Genomic DNA, 20806 nt, shown 5'->3' on the forward strand with positions numbered 1-20806 from the left:
CCTCTTCCTCCCCGAGATCGATAAACCTTGGGTGATCCACTTAAGGGAAACTTGCTCGCTGTTCTACAAACCTCTGCTCTTGGAGGCCCAACACTGTCTACAAGAATAGAAGCTCCCGTAGACATCAAGCACTTTTCCGGCGCCGTTGTTGCGGGAGGAAAGGTAAAAGGCTCTCATACTCCGGTCCCAGGCATAAGTACTTTTCTGTTACCGTTGTGTGTGTTCTCGAAGCTATTTCCTTTAGATCCTGCAATTGCATCTTTTTGTTTCTTGTTTACACTTGTTTGGCATAATGGACAACAATGAGCTTCTTATTCTATTTCCTGATTTAAGACATGGATGGTTTGATGCAAAAATTAAAAAACCTATGAAATCTTATTTGCATGCTGGTAGTAATATTAGTATGAACGCTTTGAATACCATTGTTGATAATAATATAGAAAGTTCTAAGCTTGGGGAAGCTGGTTTTCATGATCTTTTTAGTCCCCCAAGCATTGAGGAGAAAATTTTCTTTGATGATACTTTGCCTCCTATTTATGATGATTATGATGATAGTGGTCTTTTGGTGCCACCTACTATGGAGAGTAAATTTTGTTGTGATTACAATATGCCTCCTATATTTGATGATGAGAATAATAATGATAGCTACTTTGTTGAATTTGCTCCCACTACAACTAATAAAATTGATTATGCTTATGTGGAGAGTAATAATTTTATGCATGAGACTCATGATAAGAATGATTTATGTGATAGTTATATTGTTGAGTTTGCTCATGTTTCTACTGAAAGTTATTATGAGAGAGGAAAATATGGTTGTAGAAATTTTCATGTTACTAAAATGTCTCTCTAGGTGCTGAATTTTTTGAAGCTACACTTGTTTTATCTTCCTATGCTTGTCACTTTGCTCTTCATGAACTTGTTTATCTACAAGGTTCCTATGCATAGGAAGTATGTTAGACTTAAGTTTGTTTTGAATTTGCCTCTTGATGCTCTCTTTTGCTTCAAATACTATTTCTTGCGAGTGCATCATTAAAACTGCTGAGCCCATCTTAATGGCTATAAAGAAAGAACTTCTTGGGAGATAACCCATGTGTTATTTTGCTACAGTACTTTGTTTTATATCTGTGTCTTGGAAGTTGTTTACTACTGTAGCAACCTCTCCTTATCTTAGTTTTATGTTTTGTTGTGCCAAGTAAAGTCCTTGATAGTAAAGTAAATACTAGATTTGGATTACTGCGCAGTTCCAGATTTCTTTGCTGTCACGAATCTGGGTCTAATTCTCTGTAGGTAACTCAGAAAATTATGCCAATTTACGTGAGTGATCCTCAGATATGTACGCAACTTTCATTCAATTTGGGCATTTTCATTTGAGCAAGTCTGGTGCCCTTTTAAAATTCGTCTTTACGGACTGTTCTGTTTTGACAGATTCTGCCTTTTATTTCGCATTGCTTCTTTTGCTGTGTTGGGTGGATTTCTTTGTTCCATTACCTTCCAGTAGCTTTGAGCAATGTCCAGAAGTGTTAAGAGTATTGTGTCACCTCTGAACATGTGAGTTTTTGATTATGCACTAACCCTCTAATGAGTTTGTTTCGAGTTTGGTGTGGAGGAAGTTTTCAAGGATCAAGAGAGGAGTATGATGCAATATGATCAAGGAGAGTGAAAGCTCTAAGCTTGGGGATGCCCCGGTGGTTCACCCCTGCATATTCTAAGAAGACTCAAGCGTCTAAGCTTGGGGATGCCCAAGGCATCCCCTTCTTCATCGACAACATTATCAGGTTCCTCCCCTGAAACTATATTTTTATTCCGTCACATCTTATGCACTTTGCTTGGAGCGTCGGTTTGTTTTTGTTTTTTGTTTTGTTTGAATAAAATGGATCCTAGCATTCACTTTGTGGGAGAGAGACACGCTCCGCTGTAGCATATGGACAAATATGTCCTTAGGCTCTACTCATAGTATTCATGGCGAAGTTTCATCTTCGTTAAATTATTATATGGTTGGAATTGGAAAATGCTACATGTAGTAACTCTAAAATGTCTTGGATAATTTGATACTTGGAAATTGTTGTGCTCATGTTTAAGCCCTTGCATCATATACTTTGCACCCATTAATGAAGAAACACTTAGAACTTGCTAATTTGGTTTGCATATTTGGTTTCTCTAGAGTCTAGATAACATCTAGTATTGAGTTTTGAACAACAAGGAAGACGGTATGGAGTCTTATAATGTTTACAATATGTATTTTATGTGAGTTTTGCTGTACCGTTCATCCTTGTGTTTGTTTCAAATAACCTTGCTAGCCTAAACCTTGTATCGAGAGGGAATACTTCTCATGCATCCCAAATACTTGAGCCAACCACTATGCCATTTGTGTCCACCATACCTACCTACTACATGGTATTTATCCGCCATTCCAAAGTAAATTGCTTGAGTGCTATCTTTAAAATTCCATCATTCACCTTTGCAATATATAGCTCATGGGACAAATAGCTTAAAAACTATTGTGGTATTGAATATGTACATATGCACTTTATCTCTTATTAAGTTGCTTGTTGTGCGATAACCATGTTTCTGGGGACGCCATCAACTATTCCTTGTTGAATATCATGTGAGTTGCTATGCATGTCCGTCTTGTCTGAAGTAAGAGAGATCTACCACCTTCATGGTTGGAGCATGCATATTGTTAGAGAAGAACTTTGGGCCGCTAACTAAAGCCATGATTCATGGTGGAAGTTTCAGTTTTGGACATATATCCTCAATCTCATATGAGAATAATAATTGTTGCCACATGCTTATGCATTAAAGAGGAGTCCATTATCTCGTTGTCTATGTTGTCCCGGTATGGATGTCTAAGTTGAGAATAATCAAAAGCGAGAAATCCAAAATGCGAGCTTTCTCCTTAGACCTTTGTACGGGCGGCATGGAGGTACCCCATTGTGACACTTGGTTAAAACATGTGCATTGCAAAGATCCGGTAGTCCAAGCTAATTAGGACAAGGTGCGGGCACTATTAGTATACTATGCATGAGACTTGCAACTTGTAAGATATAACTTACATAACTCATATGCTTTATTACTACCGTTGACAAAATTGTTTCATGTTTTCAAAATAAAAGCTCTAGCACAAATATAGCAATCGATGCTTTCCTCTTCGAAGGACCATTCTTTTACTTTTATGTTGAGTCAGTTCACCTATCTCTCTCCACCTCAAGAAGCAAACACTTGTGTGAACTGTGCATTGATTCCTACATATTTGCATATTGTACTTGTTATATTACTCTATGTTGACAATTATATATGAGATATACATGTTACAAGTTGAAAGCAACCGCTGAAACTTAATCTTCCTTTGTGTTGCTTCAATACCTTTACTTTGATTTATTGCTTTATGAGTTAACTCTTATGCAAGACTTATTAATACTTGTCTTGAAGTACTATTCATGAAAAGTCTTTGCTTTATGATTCACTTGTTTACTCATGTCATCACCATTGTTTTGATCGCTGCATCCACTACATATGTTTACAAATAGTATGATCAAGGTTATGATGGCATATCACTTCAGAAATTATCTTTGTTATCGTTTTACTTGCTCGGGACGAGCAGAACTAAGCTTGGGGATGCTTGATACGTCTCCGACGTATCGATAATTTCTTATGTTCTATGCCATATTATTGATGATACCTACATGTTTTATGCACACTTTATGTCATATTCGTGCATTTTCTGGAACTAACCTATTAACAAGATGCCGAAGTGCCAGTTCCTGTTTCCTGCTGTTTTTGGTTTCAGAAATCCTAGTAACGAAATATTCTCGGAATTGGACAAAACGAAGACCCAGGGGCCTATTTTTCCACGGAGCTTCCAGAAGACCGAAGAACATACGAAGTGGGGCCACGAGGTGGCGACACCACAAGGCGGCGCGGCCAAGGAGGGGCCCGCGCCGCCCTATGGTGTGGGCCCCTCGTCAGGCCCCCGACTCTGCCCTTCCGCCTACTTAAAGCCTCCGTCGAGAAAACCCTGAGACGAAAACCCACGATACGGAAAACCTTCCAGAGCCGCCGCCATCGCGAAGCCAAGATCTGGGGGACGGGAGTCTCCGTGCCGGCACCTGCCGGAGCGGGGAAGTGCCCCGGAAGGCTTCCCCATCGACACCGCTGCCATCTCCACCGCCATCTTCATCACCGCTGCTGCTCCCATGAGGAGGGAGTAGTTCTCCATCGAGGCTCGGGGCTGTACCGGTAGCTATGTGGTTCATCTCTCTCCTATGTGCTTCAATACAATAATCTCATGAGCTGCCTTACATGATTGAGATTCATATGATGATGCTTGTAATCTAGATGTCATTATGCTAGTCAAGTGAGTTTTACTTATGTGATCTCCGGAGACTCCTTGTCCCACGTGTGTAAAGGTGACGAGTGTGTGCACCGTGTGGGTCTCTTAGGCTATATTTCACGGAATACTTACTCACCGTTATGAATGGCGTAGTGAAGTGCTTATTTATATCTCTTTATGATTGCAATGTATTTTGTATCACAATTTATCTATGTGCTACTCTAGCAATATTATTAAAGTAGTTTTATTCCTCCTGCACGGTGTAATGGTGACAATGTGTGCATCCGTGTTAGTACTTGGTTTATGCTATGATTATGATCTCTTGTAGATTATGAAGTTAACTATTGCTATGATAGTATTGATGTGTATTATTCCTCCTACATAGCATGAAGGTGACAGTGTGCATGCTATGTTAGTACTTGGTTTAGTCTTATTGATCTTTCATGCACTCTAAGGTTATTTAAATATGAACATTGAATTGTGGAGCTTGTTAACTCCGGCATTGAGGGTTCGTGTAATCCTACGCAATGTGTTCATCATCCAACAAGAGTGTAGAGTATGCATTTATCTATTCCGTTATGTGATCAAAGTTGAGAGTGTCCACTAGTGAAAGTCTAATCCCTAGGCCTTGTTCCTAAATATCGCTATCGTTGCTTGTTTACTCGTTTTCATTGCGTTACTACTCGCTGCGTTACTACTCGCTTGTTTATTGTCCCGGGCAAAGCACTTTTCTCGGTGCCGTTGCTACTGCTTATTCATACCACCTGTATTTCACTATCTCTTCGCCGAACTAGTGCACCTATTAGGTGTGTTGGGGACACAAGAGACTTCTTGCTTTGTGGTTGCAGGGTTGCATGAGAGGGATATCTTTGACCTCTTCCTCCCTGAGATCGATAAACCTTGGGTGATCCACTTAAGGGAAACTTGCTGCTGTTCTACAAACCTCTGCTCTTGGAGGCCCAACACTGTCTACAAGAATAGAAGCTCCCGTAGACATCAACGTCCTCCGACACGACGTGCGCGACAAAGCAGACACGTGATGCCAGAGGAATTACCACGAGCAGTAACATTACAACAGGTTTACAATAGAGCCCACAAGAAATATATATTACAACAATTATTCCAACGAGTCAAGATACAAATATATAATACAAAGATCCAAATCATACAGAAGATCGAATACGTCCGAGTATGGACAAGATACAAAGAGTCCTGAAGATAACCAGTGGCATCCGTAACCCTGCCCAGGCCAAGCCGGAAGGGTAACGTTGCTAACGTCATCATCTCATACATACGATAGTCGGGCCAAGGGTTGCCGACAAAAGGGGGAGAAGAGACAAAAGAGAAAGAAAGGCAAGCGTAAGTACCAATGGCACGTACTTGCGATAAAAGATCAGCTGTGCTCACTGGTGGGCAATAAAAATTGTCCGGCTATATGTGGAGTTTAGCGGCAGCTAAGCTTGTACTAACCAATAGAGACACACTACAACATTCGTCTACTCAGAGAAGATGAGAGAGCGCATAAGCTAACAGCTAAATACTAGATAAACATAACCCAACCGATTGCACATATCCCCTTCAACAAAGCGAAGAGGTAATGTAAAAGGAAGTTAACGGTGGACAAGTTTTATTATATATTGGTTGTAGTAATGCTATATTATTACGTAAGTCATTATCAAATTATTAGCAACAACATAAAGGTGTAAGTTGTTCTATGATTAAGTCATACAACTCCAAGTCGTCCATAACCGCGGACACGGCTTATCGATAAGATGTACACCCTGCAGGGGTTGCCCAAATGGAACCATACGCATGCTAGCTCAAACCCACTTACTACAGGTGGAGTGTCTCACAACAAGACCGTTTCCAATGCAAGAGAAAATTTAATGGGAGCCACCCAACTAAGCTACCAGTGACGAAGTTCGGCCGTACTCCGATACGGACCCAGAGGTTTCGACGGCTTCCAAGGTGGGCATTAACGACCGACCAAGGATAAGGAGTCCCGCGTTATGAGTATAGTATAGAATATAAACACCCGAAGGCAACATGAAGTAAATCGTGCATATCATGCATATGAGCAAATAAAACCAAGGTTGTGGCTTCCAATAAATAGAATCGAGGAAAGGTAGTGGGTGATGGGGGCCCCACTCCCCTACGTACGGGTAGAGCGCTCAACCTCGGAACATACAACAACAACTCGAGTCCTAGGGGACATTAGCGAGACAAAGATCTGATGCTTTCGCAAAGGGGCTCACAGATGCCACTTATGACAATTTTAGTTGTTAACAATTAAATTAAAGCATGAGTATCTCCAATAACTGACATAGCATGTGAGAATCTCCCAACAAACCCAACGAATATAGAGATAACAACAGATTCCTAAATATGTGCTACAACTCGCAAAAGGCTCAACCAACAAACAACGGCGATATGTAGCGGATATTTAACACAGCTCATATGGGTGACAGTGGAATAGGACACGTGACTCGAAAGAATCGCAACATATGGATAGCAAGAGAACAACGAGCAGGAAACTGTAAAATAGGTGAAGAGGTGGGCTCGCCTGTGAAAAGCTGCAGAAGAACTTGTCGAAGAACTCATCGTATCTCACATCATCACTTCGTGGTCCTATTCAGGGAGAAGCAAAAGTTGGAACACACACAACGGATGCAAGTCTTACAACTACGGCAGAAGAACCGGCATGATCGAGATGATATGCATGGCATGGCAGATATGATGCAATGCACTTATCCAATTTAAGCGGAGTCGAAACCCCGGACAAACAAATTAGAGTTGAAGTTGCATTTCTACCGTCAAAATTAAATGTTAATTAGCATGGCATATCATGGCAGGGGTGAGCTACTTTAGTATTAAACGGAGCGGGGAAACCCCTAGTTGGAATTCCGAAATACTCCGCATATATGTGAGGTGGAAATGCGAAACTATCAACGTGCGGCATGATGCAAGATGCAAACATGCATATGGATGGCATATTCATGTTTACCATATTTTCTAATCAATTTTCATATATAACACTTTTTATTTGGATTTGTAATATGGAAGATATGCATTTTACAAAATATAGACATTTTCTGGAATTTTCAGATAAAACAGAACATGACTGGGTATTTTCTCACCCAATGAGAAGCTAGCCGGGTGAGATGACATGCATGCCAGGGAGGTGCTGACGCGGCGCTGACTGGGCGGAAGGGGCCCGGGTCGGGTACAAAAACCTGCAGGGGGTTTTCCGAAAAGGGATAGAACTGAGGACCGCAGGTTGATAACAAAAGGATGGCACGTGCCTTCATACAAAACTGGTAGATCTGGATCTGGTGAGAACAATTCTCACCGAGGGGGATGCCAGCCCGAGAAGGTTACAGGTGGGCCAAAGGAGGCCAGTGTGGCACTGACGAGGCTGAGGACGTGGCAACCATCTACTGCATGTTGCCGGAGATGTTTCTTTGATGAAACTGAATTGCTTGTCAATGCGGTGCAGACCCTGGGTGGACGCAAGCCGGTGTTTGGGGGCGACGAAAGCTGAGCGGGGCGGGCTCGTTGGAGCAAGGTGAGGAGGGCGCAGGCCTTGGCGTGTCGGAGCTGTGCAGAGACGAGCCTAGCCAGAGCGCGACAGAGCTAGGGGCGGAGCGCCACCAGGACGTACGGGCGACAGCGTCCTGCAGGCAGGCAAAGGCGATCACCGTCGTCCGGTCAAGTGAGAAGCAAACGAGACGAGAAAAGGTCTGTGATAACAAGGAGGGTACCAGGAGCTCGACTCCGCTGTCGAGGACGCTGGAGGAGGACGGGGTTGGACGGAATCGAAGAAAATGGTTGTCGCTGCTGAGGTAGAACGGCGACGATGGCGGCGGTTGGGAAGGTTCCCCGGCTCGATTCCTGGCACTGTTTGAAAGAGGGCGACGAGGTGCACTTGTTGGTGGTCTCCATTTTGAAGTGGGTGGCCGGAAACGTTGGGACGATGACGAGGTGGCGTGGTGGTTGCTAAAAGAGAAGGGGAAGAAAGAAAATAGAGGGGGAAGGTGCGGCGCGTGCGAGGGAGAAAGGAAGCTAGGGTTTCCGTGGAGATCTCGAGGAGGGGATTTAAAGAAGGGGAAAAGGAGGGAGCAGGTGGAGGGAGGACCACGTAGAGGGGAAAAGGTCACGCATCCTGCGTGCTTGCTCCCTGGAGGAAGACGACAGCAGTGCCCTCTCCATCGAAGAGGTATGGCCAAAGGGAAAAGAAAGGGGCCGGGCTGGGCCAAGGGAGGGATTGGCCACCGGGGACTGGGCTAGGAAGAGAGAGGGGAGAGACGGGCCAGAGAGAGGCTGGGCTGGGCTGCTGGTGGGTTTGGGCTGCACCGGGATGGAGGGGAAAACAGAGAGGGGTGAGAGAGGTTAGGGTTTTATTAAAAGAAAAGATAAGAGAGGGTTTAAAAATAATAATTTTTATTTTATTAAAGAAAACATGGATGATATGATGCATGATGTCATGATGATACATAAAATAAAAAGGAACAAACAAATTTAATAGGGGTACTTCCCGGGGTTGTTACACACTGATGGTATGATGATAACAAGTCCTGATGCATGGGAAGATTTTGCTAAAAAAGGGACTAGTACCTGGTCAAGTGGTGATGTTTCTATTCCATCCTTATGGTGATATCATCACACGGAGGCAGGCTGTTGTCATATCTATTGATGTCGTCTGAAGATGTAGTGCATTGTCTTTTTCTATTAAGCTTTGATTATTTTATCTATGTTGGGACATCGTTAGCCTTGTTGTGTATGAACATTGTTACTATTCTCTTTTCGCATTTTTTTGTACCTGAACTTCGACATCAATGTTTTTGTGATGTGAACTATGTCTTATGTGGAACAATCTGTCTGTGTGTCATTTTTATTTCAGCAACCATGTTGGTTTGTTTGTTTTTTTATCAATTAAATGTTGTTGTATGTATAGTTCTAAGGAATTAAGGGAGTTTTTTCCCAACCATGGTACAATTTTTTTACCAATACCTTCATAAAGAATTTATCAACCATATTGGTCAGTTTATTTTTTACCTACAAATTTAGGAATTATTTAGTTCTAATGAAATAATGAAGATAATTATCAACTATGCTATTTACTTCTAATCAATACCTATGCACTGATTTTATCAACCATATTAGTTAGTTTATTTTTTATCAAATTTAAACGTTGCCTCGTATAGTCCAAAAAGAATAAGGCAAGTAGTTATCAACCATATTACTCTATTCTTATCAACACCAAAGTAATGATTTTACCAACCAGCGTTATGGTTATTTACCAATCTTATTAAAAGCTCAAGTAACTTAGTAATTTTTAAGGGATTAAGAGAACTAATATTGCCAACCATGATATTTTATTCTTATCAACACCTATGTTATGGTTATTACCAACTTTATTTGGGTTTCTCCATTTTCATGATACAAAATTTGGCCCTGTGTATTTCTAAGGTAACAATGGAACCTATTTATCAACTCAACTATTCACTTCTCATCAATAGGTAAATTAATGTTTTACCAACCTCAGCCTTGTAATTTTTAAGTGAATAAGGGAACTAATATTACCAACCATGATATTCTATTGTTATCAACACCTATGTTATGGTTATTACCAACCTTATTTGGGTTCCTCCTTTTTATGAGACATGGCCTTCGTAGAGTTTTAAGGGAATATGGGAACCTACTTATCAACCCAACTATTCACTTCTCATCAATAGGTAAATTAATGTTTTACCAACCTCAGCCATTTTTAAGGGAATAAGGGAACTAATATTACCAACCATGATATTCTATTCTTATCAACACCTATGTTATGGTTATTACCAACGTTATTTGGGTTCTTCCTTTTTTATGATACAAATTTTGGCCTTGTAAAGTTTTAAGGAAATAAGGGAACCTATTTATCAACCCGCCTATTAACTTCTCATCAATAGGTAAATTAATGTTGTACCAACCTCAGCCCTGTAATTTTTAGGTGAATAAGGGAATTAATATTACCAACCATGATATTCTATTCTTATCAACACCTATGTTATGGTTATTACCAACCTTATTTGGGTTCCTCCTTTTTTATGATACAAACTTTGACCCTATGTATTTTTAAGGGAACAAGGAAACTAATTTATCAACCCGCCTATTCACTTCTCATCAATAGGTAAATTAATGTTTTTACCAACTCCAGCCTTGTAACTTTTAGATGAATAAGGGAACTAATATTACCAACCGTGATATTCTATTCTTATCAACACCTATGTTATGGTTATTTACCAACCTTATTTGGGTTCTTCCTTTTTATGATAGAAATTTTAGCATTGTACAGTTTTAAGGGAATAAGGGAACCTATTTATCAACCCACCTATTCACTTCTCATCAATAGGTAAATTAATGTTTTACCAACCTCAGCCATGTAGTTTTTAGGTGAATAAGGGAACTAATATTACCCACTGTGATATTCTATTCTTATCAATACCCATGTTATGGTTATTACCAATATTATTTGGGTTCCTCCTTTTTATGATACAAATTTCGTCCTTTATAGAGATTTAAGGGAATATGGGGAACCTACTTATCAACCCACCTATTCACTTCTCATCAATAGGTAAATTAATTTTTTTACCAACCTTAGCCCTGTAATTTTTAAGGGAATAAGGGAACTAATATTACCAACCATGATATTCTATTCTTATCAACACCTATGTTATGGTTATACCAACCTTATTTGGGTTTTTCCTTTTTTATGACACAAATTTTGGCCCTGTGTATTTTTAATGGAATAAGGGAACCTATTTATCAACCCACCTGTTCACTTCTCATCGATAGGTAATTCAATATTTAAAAAACCTCAGCCCTGTAAGTTTTAAGGGAATAAGTGAACTAATATTACCAACCATGATATTCTAGAAAAAGGAAAACTGATCAGAAGCACCCCACAAGAATTCCCAGACGGCACCCAAGTTGTACACAGGAAAAATCAAGTAGAAATCAACCACAAAACAGTAGACGTGTCACCTCGAGGTGAATTCGAAAAAGGCCCCAAAATTACCACAAAAAGAAGTTTGTTGCCTCTTAGTATAGTAGTTATATGAATTTTTATAGAGGCTATGGGAGTGGTGTTTTGGAACATGGGTGCATATACTCCCTATTTTGAAATGCATTTTACACATATTTTAAATTTCAAAAAAATTGAAACAAAAAATTGATACGTACATCTTCACATGCTATGCGCTCACAAAGTCGTTTCATGAAAAAACGATTTATCATGTGACGTGTGTAAAAAAGACAAAATTCAGTGCTAAAAATAATGCTTTTCACATGATAAAGTTTCTCCTTTTTACATAGACCATAAAAAATATTGTTTTTTCGTCAAACTTGACGAATGCACATACATAATGAAGATGTACATGTAGAATTTTTTATCCAAATTTTTCGAGATTTTGAAATATATATTTTTTGGTAGAGGGAGCATACGCAGCCGGGAACCGAATTGAATTTCCGCTAGAATAGGGCTTCTGCTAGAGCCGTTTATGGGGTGCCTGCTATAGTTGCTCTTATGTCATATTAAGTATTTGTTTGCTTCAGGTTGCAATAGATTTGAGTTAGCACGCAAATAAATTGGAGCATCATTAGTCGATGCCCAAAATTTTAGAGCAGCAAACGGTGGACTAAAATAGTGGAGAATAATTTTTCTCCTCTAAACGGTGGCCCCTAGATTGAAACCCCTAAATCTTGAAGGAAAAAAAAATTAACATCATTTTGCAAACATCTCAAACATACAAAGTTCAAACATGCATACATATTATCCAAAAAACAACAAAGGGTTTCTTGTTGAGGTCTTCTTCTTCTTCTCCATCATCATCGACGTCAATGGCGTGCTAATTTTTGCCCTCTTTGGTGTGGTCTCATAGTTTTGTCTAAGTCACTTCTCATTGCCCTCTAGTACCTTGTAGTAATGAAACATAACAAAGGTTTTGTGGCCACCTTCTTTGTAACGGTGCTTGTATATGTCTTGTTGGATAAGTCTATATTGGATGATTGGCACACCACTCGGTGGTGCATTGGTCACCGACTCAATGGAGTTGGCCCATCAGTTGCAACACTCAAGAATTGCGCCCCAACGATGACTACTTGGGTTCGGTATGACGGAATCTTGACCAACTTGAGGTAGTTCTCCTCAATTTTTTTTTTTTGCCAAAACTTGTCTTTGCATTGATCCGTGCCAACCGATGCATCAAGCGATACATTCATCCAAGCATGGCACAATGCAACATATTCTTCTTCGCTATAGTTGGCGGACCTCTTGCTCTTGGGCTTTAACTTCTCTTTTGGCACCGCCACCTCGGTCAGCACTTCCTCGGCCTCATCTTCCTTGGCGTTGGCATCGTGGTAGCTATCACCGTCACCAAAGTGGAGGTCGTCAAGCCCTTGTGTGTGTGTGTAGAATCCAACTAGGACATGAATTCGGCGACCCCAATCTCGGTCGCACTTGCTTGAGACTCGGGCATTTCATCAATCATGTCGCGGGCGGCAACTAGGGGACGAGCTGCGTCGGCCGCCACAGAAGAGTGAGAAGGGGTGGTCATTGAGGACGCAGCCTTCCTCTTCTTCTTCTCCGCCATCGGCTGTGAGTGGGCTTGCATCGCCGTCGTCGGCTTCCGCGCCCGCGGGCCGGTCAACACCGGCGCAAGGGGTAGCTTGCCCACGGTCGAGGAGTTGCTAGTGGCCTTGGTGGTTGCTACCGCCGGCCGCACCGGACCGATATTGCCCAAACGCTTCCACGGCATCGGCGGCGTCACGCATGCGGGGATGAGATCCGGTGCCATTCTAGCCGGGGGAGGGGAGAATGGTGGCGCCAACGATGACGGGCAGCTGACTTGGGCAGGCGGGGCGGCCGGTCAGCGGGAGCTCACTTTTTTTGGGACCGAGTTGGCGGGGAGAGGAAATATGAGAGAGGCTCTCAGTACCGTTTTAGGCTTCAGCTAGAGTCGGTCCTAGCTGTTAGCGACACATTTTTGGTCCTCTAAGAGCAGGTCTAACAGACCCCCTAAAAGGCCCAACCCCGTAAAATAACCGCCGATATACGGGGTAGAGCTCTACCCGGTCATCTAGCAGACCCCGTAAATTAGGGGGCCCTGACTCGAAATTTTTCAGTTTTGGCTACGGGGCGGCTTCTCGCCCCTTACTTGTGCGGGGCGGGAGGGGGAATACAGGGTCAACCCCTCACCCTTGGCGGGCTGAAATTTCAGCTAGCAACTGCTTCTGCGCACTGTAGCGGGCGGCGGCCATGGCGGGCATCCGGAGCGGGAGCGGGCGCGGCCGGCGTGGGGACGGCCGGAGCGGGCGCGGCCAGCGTGGGGACGGCCGGAGCGGGCGTGGCCAGGGCCGGCGGCGGCCAGGGCAGGAGCGGGCGCGGCCGGTGCGGACGCGGCCGTGGAGGGCGGGGGCGGCCGGGCGGGAGCGGGCGCAGCCGCTGCGGGCGCGGCCGGCCGTGGCGGACGGGGGCGGCCGGGCGGAGCCGGGAGCGGGCGGCGGCCGGAGCGGAGCGCGGCCATGGCCGGGGCGGGGACGGGGGCGGCCGGGGTGGAGCAGGGCCGGCGGCAGAGCAGGTCCGGCGGCGGGGTGCCGGGGCAGGGCAGGGGCGGCCGGGGCAGGGGCAGAGCAGGGGCGGCCGGGGTAGGGTGGGGCAGGAGGCCTGGAGCTGTGATGCACGCACGAGGAGGAAGAAAGAGAGAAGGAATAAGAGAAGGAAAAAAAAAATTGGCATATTCTGGGAATATTCTTCTTTACAGTTTAGACATACGGGGTCTGCTAGCTCGTCCGAAGTTTTGACCGGCGAAAAGTGAATACATGGTCCTGTACTCGCGTTTTAAGGGTCGAAAAAATACGGGACCTGTTAGACATGCTCTAATGCCGTTTTGGGCTTGGGCTAGAAATGCTATTAGTAGTGAGTAGCAACTAGTCACTACCCAAATAAGCAAGTGGCGTGCGGGATGATTCGGGCAAATGCGAATTGCAGAGGTTAATGACAGACAATTTCACGATCGAGATAGAAACACTGAACTCAATCAAGAGAAACAAAGAACTATTCCTCTATATCTCATATGTGATCCCGACCTTAAGCAGCTGGTCCTTTGGAATGGAGAGCGCCTTGTGGCTATCGCTGAGGTTCTTCCTCAGGAAGTTGTACACGCAGTTGACCACGATCTTCTTCATGACCGACGAACCCGCCGCCGCTGCCACATCCGCCTCCCCCATCAGGTACACCACCCCGTGCTCCGCCTCCGCGTTGATGAATCGCTTCTCCTCCTCCGCGGCTGCCATCTGCACTCCCCGTCGAACGTGGTCGTCGAAGTCGAAGGCGGCCTCCTCTTCTATGAACAACTTGAGGCGGTCGAGGAGGAATGCGGAGAACTCCTTGGTGCCCTCGATCTGGTCTGTGTAACCGTAGCGGGCCACGCAGCGGAACATGCGGTGCTTCGCGGGGCCGACCCGGCGGAATATGAAGCGCTCCGGCGGCGCCACCCGCGGGATGGGGAGGTTCTTGATGGACATGAAGACGAAGACGGCATGCACGGAGGGGATCTTGTCGACGAGGCGCGGGAACACCGGGGGATGCCCTGGACGAGCTCCGAGTAGAGCAGACCCATGCCAGGCACCCGCCGCACGTCGTGGCGGCCCAGGAGCGCCGTGAGTTCCGCTGCCGGCACGACGTGGTCAAGCTCGTACCAGTAGCGATGGACGTGGACGTAGTGCCAGGTGGCCATGAGCGCCATGAGCACTAGCGAGAAGCAGAAGGGAAGGTACCCTCCCTCGGCGAACTTGGAGAGGATGGACGACAGGTAGAGGAACTCGGCGAGGCCGAAGACGACGTAGAAGGCCACGATGTAGATCATGTGATTCTTCCAGATGAGAAGCATCACCACCGTCATGAGGTGCGTGGTGATGGAGAAGACGGTGACGACGCAGATGCCGTAGGCGTTGCCGATGTTGGTGGTGGTCTGGAATGCGAGGGTGACGACGATGCTGGCGGCGCCGATGAGGAAATTCACCTCCGGGATGTACACCTGCCCCGCGTGCTTGTTGGATGTGTGCACCACCTCCACCCTCGGGAAGCAGCCCAGGGAGAGGGCCTTGGAAAGGATGGCGAACGCACCGGACAGCATGGCCTGGCTGGCGATGATGGCCGCGAAGATGGCCACGATGAACGTCGGCCAGAACATCGGAGCTGTAAATTACCAGATGAAGAAAATCAGATTCGGACTGCATGCATGCAAAGAGAAGAGTTTCACTGTCAGTCAGTGACGGTGAGGTCGATCTTGCTGTACTAACAACTACCTGGGATTGATTTGTAGAAGGTGTCGCCGACGTTTTCGGGGAATTTCCGCAGGTAGGATGCCTGGCCCATGTAGCATAGAGCGACGGAGGGGAATAGTATGAAGTTGAAGCTCAGCTGCATGTATGTGCAAAGAACAATTCAGTACATGTAACAGCCATTGGCAAGCTATTAAAAGCTGTTCCTGATCTGAATGTAGATTACCTGAATGGCCCTGATGTTGAAATGACCAAGGTCAGCAAACATGGCCTCCGCACCTGTTTCCATTCCACGTGGCAATGCGTAGGGAAACAGCGCATCAGAGGGCAAATGAACGAATTAGAGAGTGGCAAGAGATCTGACTACTGAAGTTGTACCTGTGATGCAGAGGATAACGCCCCCGAGTGAGACCCACGCCTCCTTGCCATTCCTCGCGAAGTATTCCACTATGTACATGGGATTGAGAGCCCTGAGAACGGTGATGTCGTGCGTGGCGAGGTTGTACACCCCGGTGCCGGCGATGAGGAGGAACCACACCGAGATGATGGGCGCAAAAGAGTAGCCGACCTTGTCCGTCCCGAGGCGTTGCACCGAGAAGAGCAGGAACAGGATGGCCACCGAGATCCATACAACTTGCGCTGTTGCACAGACGACAGCATGCAAAGTTTCAGTACACTGAACATCTCAGCACAGTCAATAGTCTGAACTCTGAACATTTCGAGGCATACATTGTGTCAAGTTGGGCGCTTTCTCCCTGATCCCGCTAACCGCAGAGAGCACTGGAAGAACACGTCCATCAGCAGCAGATTAGTAGTAGTACCCAAATCGACAGCATACTTGTACGTGCATTCTGAAGCTTGTTTAGTCATGTTTGTCTATACCAGAGATTGCCGGTGTGAGGGTCCCGTCGCCCATGACCATGGCGGTGCCGAGGATGGTGATGGTGAAGAGCGCGATCTTGGCCGCGTTGCTGGACTCCAGCTTCTGCTTCACCCACTGCGCCCTCCGCATCTGCGAGTTGGGCTCCTGGATGCTGTAGTTGGACACCGACGCGTCCTCGGCCTGCTGGTTCGGTATCATCCGTATCTTCGCGTATCGCGAGATCAGCGAGTAGAGCGCAAAGGTTCCTCCTGCACCCAGAAAGACAGGACCAATGTCACACTAGGCAGCACACGAGCCAGGGATCGAGGCGGAGTATATCGTTGGGAACCTCACCGTCGCCATTGTCGTTAGCGTAAAGCACGATGAAGACGTACTTGAGCATGGCCAGGAGGATGAAGGTGTAGAGGATGAGGGAGAGGACGCCGAGGAGGTCATCCCGGTGCTTGATGCCGTGCGGGAACGTGCTCGAGTACACGTACAGCGGCGACGTCCCGACGTCGCCGTACACCACGCCGATGCTCTGGAACGCCAGCTGCAGCGTCTGCCTCCAGCTTGCCTGAGCCACACAGGGACACGGGAAATTATGAACTCAGGCCATATACAACTAACCATGTACTTGTCCACGAAGGAGGATAATGTCATAATGACACATCCACCACGCCGGCCGTGGCACGTACGTGTTGAGGTGGTCATTTGCAGAGTTGCTTACCCCGGAGCCGTGGTGCTTATCGACGGAGACCTTCTCGGCGTCGCCGTAGAACGAGTCCCGGCGAACTAGCGTCTCCGGGTCGGCTGGGCCCTCGATTTCTACAGACATCTCCTCTTCCTTCCTGCAACTCATCTTTCACAGCTCTTTGTCCTATCTACTGATGTGCCTGACGGGTTTAGTGTGTCTGATCTGTAAACCTCTGAGCTCCGCCGCCGGCGCCCCTACACCGCCCTGCCCTGCAACAAGACCTAAAGCTCAACGTGCGATTTCTGAAACCGAATACTGGACAACCTTGATTCCTGACCGCATTTAAATACTGGATTGAAAGAAATGATCCTGATATGCAGCGTATGTCTGAATTCATGTTTATCACTGTCCTGTCGAACTCACAATGGTAATGCATTACATTACTGCACAATAGTAACAACTACTACGTAGTGCTCTAAGAGTCCCTGACAAGATAGAATTGTATGAATATGATCTTCTTGAAGAGAAAATCGAGAGAAAGGAAATGCTAAAAGAGATCGAAGAGATGAACAGAGATAATTCCGCAGGAGGAGTTACCGGGGATCTGAAGCCGCCCGGCGAACCCCTAGCTCTTCCTTACGCCGGAGAGCAGTGAACTCCTTTGCCTGCGCTTCTGCCGGCTTATATACACGCAGCACGGCATCCCAACGGCGAAACCAAACGCCATCGGCCGCCACCCTGAAAAGGGCTTAATCTGAACACGCGCCGAACTTACCCTTCCATGGCCATCACCTTGCCAGCGAGACGAAGAAACGGAACCAGGCTGGTCTGCCGCTGCACGCTCTGGCGCATCAACTCGTCGTTAACGCAGATGATTTTTGCCCGGCCGTTTGCCGGCGGACTTGCTGTGTTTGGTTTGGGGGCCACGAGGATGTTCTGGCGGTCTGTTGTTCGTTGTTGCGGTTAGTTTCTTTCTGTTTTGGACGCGGTGGAGTGGAACTGATCTTCGGCATAGCCAGCAAGGACCAAGACGCGGGGAGATCGAGTAGATCAAACCTAACAACATCCCCACGGGATCGGAATGATATACTGTGTGACTTTTTCTAAGCGGATCCAGGCTCATAGTGGAACACGGCGATCTTGCCAAAAAAAAAAGTCTTCATGTTTATGAGGCGTAAAAGAATTTCAACATTTTCTATTGTTATAACAATCATAACTGACGGAAGGGGTATTTGGTACCTCCGTGAGTAGCTTGTAATATGGAGCTGCTTTCTACGCTGCAAACTCTCATCCGTTTGTTCGCCTTGAGGGAGGTTTGTCAAGAAAGTACTTTGGTACTAACTTACTGCATTTGCCATTACCAAGTGTGACATATTGGCCCAGATATTAATACAACGGATAGAATACTCATACCAATAAATTGCAACTTTTTTCCGGAAGCTCATTTTCAAAAAACTCTGAGGTTAAGCGTGCATAGTCCAGAGCGACTTGAGGATGGGTGACCGATCAATCAAAGTCAAGCATTGTAATCTTTAACTAACTATCAATGATAAATTTTCAATTGTATTTTTAAAGTTTTTACCAAAGTCATTACAAACCAGCTGGGAATTGTCATGGAATTTATTATCTTTCCTAACCAGACCGCCTTTATTAAAGGCGGGTATATCCTAGAAAGCATAGTTACGGCCCATTAAATTGTACATTCAGTCGTGCATAGTAATGATAAGGGTGCTGTCATAAAACTTGATTATGAAAAAGCATTCGACAAAGTTAACTTAGATTTTCTTGACGAGCTTCTTATCCTGCAGGGTTTTGGTTCAAAAACTGTGAGCTGGATACACTTAGCCACCCGTGAGGGATCGGTTGCAGCAGGGAAACGGCTTCGCTAGGGCAATCCTATGTCGCCCATTCTTTTCAACCTTGTCTTTGATGGTTAAAGCCGCGGGGCATGGCATGATCAGAGGTATGTGCCCTCAACTTTATCTGGAGGCATTATTAGTCTCCAATACGCTGACGACACCATTCTCTTTGTGGAAAACAACTACAAGATAGCTAGAAACCTTAATAGGGTCCTGACCTGCTTTGACCAAGTGTTTGGGATGAGCATCAATTACAACAAAAGCAAGCTTGTCCCCATCAACCTTGACTCTAAAGAGATCAATTCCATTAAGGGCATCTTTTGCTGCATTGTTGGATACTTCCCCATCAAGTATTTAGGTATTTCTTTGCACTAAGACAAGCTTAGAAGGGTAGACTTGCAACCTCTTATACACAAAATTCTGAAATGTATTGCGGGTTGGAGAGGGAAGTTGTTGACTTATGCTGCTAGATTGGTGCTTATTAAAACATATCTAGCTAACATACCCATCTATTTGCTTTCGTTTTTCAAATTTCCAAAATGGGCTTTAGACCTTATCAATTCGCAAATGGCTAATTGTCTTTGGAATGCCACAAAATACAAGCAAAAACTACACCTTGCCAATTGGAATTTGGTGTGCATGCCCAAAGCCCAAGGAGACTTAGGCATCCCTTGTCTTAGGGACGGCAACATTTGTCTCCTGGCCTCTTGGTTGAAAAGGTATAATTGTAGTGATAACAAGCTGTGGAAATCTGTGTTTGATGCTTAATATCCCACCGCTCAACCCAATATCCTTGCCTGTTATGTGGTCAATTCTTCTAATTTTTCAAAGGGTTCAAGTGGGGGTTTTAGATGGGTGGTGGGTGATGGTGTCAAAATCAGGTTCTGGGAGCATACCTAGTTTGGCACCTCTCCACCATCAGTACAGTTTTGGGACATCTACTGCATTTGTAATGAGCAACTCGCCACTATTAACCAAGTTCGGGTTGGTGTGACCCTGAAACTTTCCTTCCGTAGAAACTTCAGTACATCCTTGCTTGAAAAATGGTATTAACTAGAACAGGTGGCTAGTACCATTTCCTTTTCGGATAATTGTGATTCTCTCATTTGGAAATACAACACTAATGGCCAGTTTTCTACCAGCTCCTGTTACAACATCATTTGCTTTAGGGAATTTTACCTATCTATATTCCTGCGATCTGGTCGTTGGTCGTTCCACCAAGAGTTCACATTTTTCTCTGGTTGTTCTCTAATAATAAACTTATAATTAGAGATAATCTGCTAAAATGGAATCTTGGTAAACCTGCGTGTTGCATTTTCTACGCTAAGAACGAAACCAGTGGATCATTTATTCTTCGGTTGATTGTTGCAACCAATATTTGGGGGAAAGTCTCTAAATTTTTTGACATCCAGCTAGGCCTAGACTATTTGAAAATTGCCACGTTTTGGATTGCAAATAAAAAGCATGCTGCATTGAATGCAATTTGTAGTGCCAATCTTTGGAGCATATGTAAGATTAGAAATGCTTTAATATTTGACAATCAAACTTGGCTATCTGTCAAACAGGTTTGGTGGTTAGTGCTGAGGACTCTCAAAAACTGAAGACTGATCTTTAAAGCAAAGATGCTGCATCAGATCGACCTCTTCTCTGGCATGGTGAGCCAGGTGCTGAGGGCTCCTGCTGCCATTCAGTGGGGGTGAGGCATGGTTCTCTGTCGTTGTTCCCTTTGGGAG

The 20806-nt window shown here is 45.0% G+C and overlaps 1 protein-coding gene across 1 annotated transcript; it reads right to left on the minus strand.

Annotated features, from left to right (window-relative positions):
• Window positions 1–14434: 14434 nt before the first annotated feature.
• On the minus strand, window positions 14435–17355 carry LOC124687167 (potassium transporter 19-like). The gene is given in 9 exon segments (XM_047220985.1): window positions 14435–14958; window positions 14961–15569; window positions 15680–15794; window positions 15882–15934; window positions 16034–16294; window positions 16385–16435; window positions 16538–16786; window positions 16872–17094; window positions 17248–17355. Coding segments are annotated over 9 exon segments (2193 nt in total).
• Between the last annotated feature and the right edge of the window lie 3451 nt (window positions 17356–20806).

The sequence above is a fragment of the Lolium rigidum genome, chromosome 2 (genome assembly GCF_022539505.1).
Source record: "Lolium rigidum isolate FL_2022 chromosome 2, APGP_CSIRO_Lrig_0.1, whole genome shotgun sequence".
NCBI lineage: Eukaryota > Viridiplantae > Streptophyta > Magnoliopsida > Poales > Poaceae > Lolium > Lolium rigidum.